The sequence below is a fragment of the Eurypyga helias genome, unplaced genomic scaffold (genome assembly GCF_000690775.1).
Source record: "Eurypyga helias isolate BGI_N326 unplaced genomic scaffold, ASM69077v1 Scaffold9262, whole genome shotgun sequence".
NCBI lineage: Eukaryota > Metazoa > Chordata > Aves > Eurypygiformes > Eurypygidae > Eurypyga > Eurypyga helias.
The window spans coordinates 1-8,239 of NW_010237801.1; the positions used below are offsets into that span (position 1 = coordinate 1).

At 46.6% G+C, this 8,239-nt stretch overlaps 1 protein-coding gene across 1 annotated transcript; it reads right to left on the reverse strand.

Annotated features, from left to right (window-relative positions):
* Nucleotides 1-316: 316 nt before the first annotated feature.
* Nucleotides 317-8,180, reverse strand: CEP70 (centrosomal protein 70kDa; the record flags this gene model as incomplete). The annotated part of the gene is given in 12 exon segments (XM_010147594.1): nt 317-485; nt 983-1,129; nt 2,062-2,232; nt 2,938-3,040; nt 4,135-4,209; nt 4,517-4,605; nt 4,991-5,090; nt 5,765-5,823; nt 6,796-6,972; nt 7,284-7,464; nt 7,788-7,911; nt 8,075-8,180. Coding segments are annotated over 12 exon segments (1,501 nt in total), but the record flags the coding sequence as incomplete, so codon positions are not given.
* Nucleotides 8,181-8,239: the final 59 nt, after the last annotated feature.

Below are 8,239 nucleotides of genomic sequence, written 5' to 3' on the forward strand. Positions count from 1 at the left end.
TGCCCTGACCCAGGTGCAGGAATGATGAGGTCAGCTCACAGGAAACAAACCTTGGTGGGAAAAAAATTAAGAAATTCCATTTCACCTGTTATTCCCTTCTCCTGCCTCCCCAGCACTCCTCAGCAACTGCTGAAGGCTTACCAATAACCGGGGTTTGCCGTCTGAACTCCTGGCTGACAGCAACCTCTTTATCTTCCCAGTCAAGACGACACCTAGCTCACCCCTCAGCTGAACACATTGTCTAGGAAAAGCCCTTCACTTGTTGTCTTCTTCCTTTGGAAATGGCCTGAAAAAATGCCAGGTGGGAAGTCTTTACCTAGTTCCAGGAGCTCCTGGATATTTCTCATAGCGTTGGTCATCACCCCAAGCTTCATGTACACCTCGTTCATTCGCGGATAAACGCCATTCAGAGAGCTGACGTCAAACAGCTTCTGGAAGTGAGAGACTATTCCCAACAGGGTTGGTAAGGACGGTGCCTGGCTGCTCTGTAGCAAGGAAAAATAATAACTCGTCAGCGTTATGGCTTAACAAAGCAAGGATGCTTTTAAACCATGAAACATTACGTCTGGGCTATGAAGAAAAACGGGTGTAACTTCCCTTATTAAATCACGGCACTTCAAATATTCTGAAGTCTGAAGACGTATTTGAAAGGAGAGCTTTCAGGCACAGATACCCAGCAAACCGAAAATACCCTTTGGAAAGCTTTCTTCTCTGCTGCCCAGTCAGTCCGTTCACAGGCCGACAGGAAGAGGATGACGCCCGAGACCAGAGGGTGATGCAAATTCATCGCCGGTCAAATGACTTTCATCAAAGCCTCTACCCCAAGGTGAGTTTATCCCTTATGTTAAACCAGTCTTTGACTACTGAATGCCTTTCCCAAACCCCTGCAAGGCTTTCAAATGCCCCAGTCGAATCGCCGGGTGAAGAATGCGTTTAGGAATTCCACAGTGACCTGTGATCCTAAACCTTTGGGAAGAATTACCTTTTCCTTATTTTCTATTTCTTCCAACACTGCATCTACTAGGAACTGGAGGTCTTCAACTCGTACGGATTCTCTGTCGCCCTGCGGATCCGCGGTGTGCCAGGGCACCAATTCCAGGAAGAGTTTTCTCAAGGACCTATGCAAATCCTTTTAAAAGAAGGGAGGGGACACCACTTTTGTAACTGCTTACAGTTGGTTTTGCTTCAGAAACAGGCAGATTTTGTGTTTCTCATATGCAACAACATTCCGGTACTGGAGACAGCAAGGTTTTAGTTTTCATGGAATTTAAAGCACAGTATCTTGCTTACACTCTTTGATTTGAAAAGAACACTGACAGTCTAAAAATCCAAGTACTTCATTGGTAGTTTCAGGGAAATAAGAAGCGTTGGCCTCGCAGAGTTTGGTTTTAGACAAAATTACTTGCATTTAGGTCAAAAAGTTACTGTTCTGGCATGACAGAAGGAACAAGGAGAATGTACTTCACACCCTAGTGACTGTTTACAAGAGCCTGTAGTGACAGGACAAGGGGTAACGGGGACAAATTGAAAACAGGGAGGTTTAGATTAGATATCAGGAAGAAATTCTTCCCAGAGAGGGTGGTGAGGCACTGGAACAGGTTGCCCAGAGAAGCTGTGGATGCCCCATCCCTGGAAGTGTTCAAGGCCAGGCTGGATGAGGCTGTGAGCAACCTGGTCTAGTGGAAGGTGTCCCTGCCCATGGCAGGGGGGTTGGAACTAGATGGTCTTTAAGGTCCCTTCCAACCCAAACCATTCTGTGATTCTATGATTCTATGATGTACAGACTCTAGAGCTCAAGTGCCTTCTTCGGGACCCAGCAGAGAACAAAACCATTCAGATGATGCACACAGAGAACCCTCTCTGTAGGCACACGGCGCGCTTTTCACCCCACTGTGTTTTGAGGTGGTCTAGAAATGGACAGCAAAATGACTTTTAAAATTCGTCACCGAACCGGGCCGTAACAAAAGCCGCACACAGAAAAATCCCGACGCGTCAGGAAGGCCCGAGGAGTGGTCAGCGGAGCGAGGGAAGAAGACAAAGCCAAGTACAACAAGGCAGTACCTTCAGGGCCATCAGCTGATCTGCCCACATCTCTATGGCGAGCGGGAGGTGCTCAAAGCCACATTCCTCTCCATTCTCCTTAACGTGATGCTGCACCGGCCCTTTACTGCGCCTGTGTATTAACAGGGGGGCTCTCGGGCTTCGCAAAATAGAATCAATACGGGACAAAACCTTCAACGACAAGCAAGCAAATGTTACTGCTCAAATACCTAGGATGCTTTACAGTAACATCCCACAGTCACGATTGTCTGGACATTAAATCATTAATAACTTCAGTACGTTACTCTCCATGAATTTTACAGCTGCATTCAGTATGTAACAGATTCAAAGATCTACAAATATACTAGCAGGAAGATATGTGAAAGTAATGCAAATAATACTCCCCTTTGAGGGATATTTAACATTTATCCACTTGAGGCATTGTTACTCCCACAGTTTACATTTTGCTAAGCTTTGTTATATTTGCTTTTTTCTGTAAAATTAAAAAAAACACCTAACAGCCACCATCTCCTTGGGCATGTTTAAAACTGTAACATCAGCATGTGTTTCACCCCAGACCCTGAACAAATCCCCTGTCCTGAAAAGACGTCAGCTAAACCGCTGATTTGATGTTTGCCAACCTAGTCTCTGCTTCCTTGCTGTATTTACAGGCAGTTTACACGAAATTAATTTGAAGAATTAATTACACTAAGGTGTAAATTAGTGAAGAAGCAGCCTGCATTAACTGCCAAACCCAGCACGTGATGCATCCAGAGGACTTCACGTGAACCCTTAGACGGGAAATGGCACGCTTCAGTTTACATAGCGCAACAAAACTCGCGTCGCATTTCTCTGTGTCCGTGCTAGCAACAGGCAGCACAGAGAAAATCTGCAAACCTGTAAGTATTGCTGGCAAACTGCCTGCAGCTGATCCACTCCCACCACACTCCCAGGTTCCTTCTTTTCGTCTGCGCTTCCTCCGGCACCGCTCCCCGAAGATCTGCACGCCGGAGACACACGCAGTGGGTTACACAAGCAGCCTTAGCGGCAGGTGCTACTCCCAACCTGATCAAAGAACCAGGTGCGTAGCCGGTACATTCCCACCTACAGACTGACATCTCCCTTCTATGAAGCCTGCCGTAGAATGCCATCAAACTAACGAGCTGAAGAATATAACACCTGCTGTAAACACCACTGATTTATCTCAAGCCTCCAGGCTGAGGTTATTCCAGACTGCATGCTAACTTAGAAGGAACACCACCAGATGTACTATTGTTCTGTTACCAGAGGTTCTGCTTTGGCTGAAGACTTAAAATCCAGAATTTTACTCAAAAGGGTCAAATTCCACGCTCACAGTCTTTATCTGCTCCTGCCTGAACATCCTCCCAGGCTTACTAGATACGGCTCGCTACCCTTCTTGTCAAATCTGAGATGGCTTTCTCTAAAAATACCACCTAAATGGGAGAAAAGATCCTTTAAATATACAGGATGTAAAAGGGAGAACCGAATGTTTTCAAAGTTTAAGTGATGTCCTTTCTTGGGTTTAAAATGTTCAGCATTCAGTATTCACATGCACGAATGATTAAGTGAAATTACAAATAGAACCATTTTCTCAACACTGATCTCTAATACCTTCAGTGTATTTTCTGAGCAACGTTTCAGAAGAAAACTAAGGCAGCTTCTAAGAATAACATGGACGTAACTTCAGCGGTAACTTCCACGTAACTTCAGGAGCAACGTGGACGTAACTTAGCAGCTGCAAGAGTCTGCCAACGCATACTTTCTCATTCATGATCCACAAGGTAACCAGTAGCTTGCTTTACAGCTTTGGTCCTGTCCATGCTGCCTGCGACAGCACTCGGCTCAAAGCCAGAAAGACAAAACCCAGTGAAAAAGACACACCGCTGTGCCCCTTTTGGGGACCACGCCATCATCTCAGGGGTTCACAGGGCGTCTTTGGAGACACAGCTGCCCATCACCAGCCTCCCAGTGCCAAGGCACATGCTTTAGAAGCTATGACCGACATCACTGACGGCGCAGCTTCGCCTTACAAGTTCAGAGGTATCCTGAACGGTACTGAAGAAACATACTTACTGGGTAGTTTTCTTTAAAGTTCTCTCTAGTTTCTTCACTTGGTGCTTGTAAAGCTTTAATTCCTGCACAGTTGGTCTGTTAGAAAGAAAAAGCACCACACTGTGTGTGTCCTGCGTTTGAAAGTATCTATAAAGCTCAGCCAAGCAAAAACCCAAGCGAAGCTTTGCCAGCGCCGCAGCGCCATTCTGGAAATGAAACTCTGCATCATTGGTAACAGCAAAACAGCCATCAGCAGGGGTTGTTAACAGCGTAGGGAGGGAACGCTGACTGTCGCTGCCGCATCTTGCTGCTGTGCATCGCCTGTAAAAGCGGATTTCGCACACTACTTTCAGCCTCTGGGTAAAGTGGAGTCTACCAGAGCGCCCTCACAATCCTTTCTCACCTTATTTCCAAATCTTTCTTGAGATTCATATTTTCAAGCAAAAGCTGTTCATTCCTGGCTCTTGTTTCAATGAGCTGTTTCTGGAAAGACTGCAACACAGACTGTTATTTATCTCGCTCATTCCGCAATCGGCAAGCTTGAAGACTTTGAAGGACGCGTGTGTTAAGAAGGGTTCCCGCTTGCCTACGCAGCAAGACGGCGTGGAAGAGGAACGAGTCGACTAAGACCAAGAGCCTGCTGCACTAAACCACAGGGGGAGGACCTGTGATTAAGGAGGTCTGTTCAGTCCCCAGCAAAGACTCAAAATGTCCTACGGAATCTTTGCACAAAGACAGCAAACCCTGCCCCGAGGTTACGGATTAGGAAGACCTGGTAAGAACAAGGGGATAAAAATCACACATACATGTTTCTATGTGGCTCTCGAAGGGTTACCATTTAGAGATCTGCACTGACTTACTCTTAGCAGTTCCATACCGTGAGAAGTGCTCTGTAACTAGGAGTAGCATCTAGATTTAAGAATTCTTCCTTGCTTTTGACTTCTCTCTGTGCCTGGTCTTCATCGTTTTTATACTGCCTATTGGGAAAAAGAAGTTGTTTCAGCTTACTGTGATGCGATTAGTTCAAATATCTATGTTGGCTTAGTTAGCAGTTACGTATGATAATAATGTTTTCATGAACTGCAAAGGAAATAGAATGAATTCTGCCCCAAGATCCACTGCTCTGCTCTATTATTTCTGGAAAGCTATTTCCCGTGCTCATTCGGTACACTTATATTTTGAGAGAAATTGCAGTACAAGCAAATCCCATTTCGGTTTTCAAGATAATAATCTCAAATTATAGCAACATTTCCAGTATCTGCTTGTGCTTTGTACCACGCAGGCACCACGATAGAGCTGGAACGCTGCCATTCCTTTTGTTTAGGGAGATCAGTCCACTGGGCACGGCTAATGCAGCAATTCTGCCTGTGAACCACGGCAAAAAAGGAAAGGAAAAGAGGACAAAACAAAAAGAAGAAAGAATTACAGCTCAAGTGTCTAAATATCCCTGACTTCCTAGCTGTCCTGGCCTCCTGACTGATACTTATTCCTTGGTTGAATCCAAACTTCCATGACCATTACAATCCTTTGCTGTTTCTCACACGCTAGTGATGTCTGGCACACAGAATATTTACCATTATAAGGCTTAAGAACAGTAAGGAGTAAGAAAAATTTTGAGCAGTAGAACCGTAAAGCATTCAATGACACCCACCTTAGCTCCTTTTTCATTTGACTAATTTGAGATTCATAATAGTCAATCAGACAAAGGAACTTGAAGAAAGGAAAAATGGTATTTTGAATTTCAGATATTCTCAAATCCAATCATGACTGAAAGTTTCTGTGACCAAGCCCCAGGACCAGGGCAGCTTACAGAACCACCCTTCAGCGGTGACTGCTTCAGGCAGCGGGTGCTCCCTCATACCAAACACGGTTGCAGTTTGCCGTGACAGAGAAGTGGAGACATGAACTCTCTACTGGTGTAACAAAATTATTCAAGAGGAGACAAAAGCTAAACCCTCCCGACAGCCTCCTCACCCTGTGGCTCTGTTTGCCCAGCAAGCCTACCAGCACGGCACAGTCCCAAGTGCCAGGGCTGAGCGAGCGCTGCGGCGAAGCACAGGTCCCGCATAACCCGAGAACGGCCGTCCCCAAAGTGCTTTCGAAGCAAGCGGTCACAAAAAAACCCCCCAGAGCTACAAGAAACTGAACAGCTGAGAAACTGCCCTTCCTCTTGAGTGCCCTGGGATGGTCTGTTCTGGAGAGCCAGGTGGGAAAGCACAGGGCAGTGCCTCCTCGGGACCGTCACTGAGGTGCCTTAGCGCAAGCCCGCACCGGCAGGCGCAAGGACCAGCTGCGCTTCAGACAGGACCGCACACTGGGCAGGGTTCTGGGGGGTGAGGTGCTGGCCTTCGTGGGTTTTTGTTATTTACCTTTTCAAACGTTCCAACCCCAGAATGAGATCGCCCTAGCAGATGCTGCAGGTCCCGAGCGAACCATTCCCTTCTCTTTGCTGACACCTAGCGTGTACAGGGGCTGTTGGGTTTTTTCTTTCTGCTATAGATCCAGCTCACATTTACGATGCAAGAAACAACTACCGCACTGACGTTGCTTTACCAGACCTCATATTTCAGCTTGCACTCCTAAGGTCCCCAGCTTTTCCTTTTTCTCATGTCAACACTGAGAGCAGGGAGCGACTTTGAGATCCGTTTCTCCGTTACAGGCCATTCACCAACGTGAGAAAACTGCTTACTGCTGATCCAGGAGAGGCTTGGCAGCTCTTCTGCAAAAGCGGCAGAACGTTTTGTTCTGAGCGGCAGCAGGCTGTTGCTCCTCCATCCCAGCTTTGCACAGCTCCTTCTGCAAACGGGCAATCGTCTCTTCCTGCTTCTGCAGCCTTTCCTGCTGCTGTTGGTATTTTGCCTGGGGACAGATAAGGCAGTTATTCTAACCCATCAGCTGGAGGCTGTACTGCGCGTGCCCAAGTCAGGACTTCGTCCCGGGGAGGTTTACTGCTTGGTTTTGGCCTTACTGAAGAGGCAGTGGGAAAAGGAGATAGATATTATTTCTAATTTATCGCTAGAAAATTCTGCATAGATTGAAAAATCTTAGCTATACAAAGCGCACTAACTCTATAACCCGAGACTCATGTTCATTTTGATCAACATAAGTATTTTTAAAGCTTTTTAAAAAAGTCAAAAGTTTGAATCCCCAGACAGCACTGTCTGAATTACCCGTGAAACCTGTTGATCTTTTTGAAGCTCTCTGACTTGGTTCTGCTGCTGGGCCACTTTAGCTATCATCTCATCTTCCAGCTGGCAAATCTTGGACTTGATGTTTTTCACCACATTTTCTAAATCATTAGCCCGTTGTTCTTGTTGAGATGCCCGACCTCGCTCCTGTCGTATCTCATCTCTGAGAAAAATAAGAAAAATCCTTGGTTTAAATTGAACACATTTCACTAAAGACAGCGAAGGAAGCACAAGGCTGATGTTATCTGATGACACTCAATAGCCTGTGGCAGCAGGCATGGGAAACAGGTTGGTATGGGAAGCAGCAGCAGATGAAATAACAGAAGAGCGCAGAAGGAACCAGGCCAAGACTGCTGCACACTGGACAAAAACCTCAAGCAAAAGGCCCTAGGCCTCGGGTGTGACCAGAGCTCCACCTGGCAGGGACGGATACTGATAATACTTTTGCTCTGCATGGGCATGCAAGTTCCTTCTGCTGCGTCTTACCGAAGATGCCGGTTAGCCTCCATAAGCCCCTGCATGATCTTCTGCTTTCGGTCAGTGTCTTCCACCAGCGTTTTTAAGGCCAGCCGTATTCCTAGAGAAGCCTGACTGTCTAGGACAGCCGTATCTGGAGATACACAAATAAAGCAAAGTCATAACGAAAAGCTTTTCAGTAGCTGAGTAAGATCACACCTCTGCCACCGTTGGGAAGCGATGGCTTCAGAGATGCCTTACGCACTCAGGCAGGCTGTTTCCAAGTACAAAAACTTGTAAACCGAGCATTTCCTTACCTGGTGTATCTCTGCAGCTTTGGGGGGCAGCAAGGCTCACCGGTTTCAACCCATGTCGCACCAACAGCTTGTTCAGGTTTTCCCACTCTGCCTTCTCCTGCTGCAGCTGGGAAAAGAGGAAGAGACAGAGACCCGCGTCCTCAGGATCCGCTCCTGCCCGTCCCG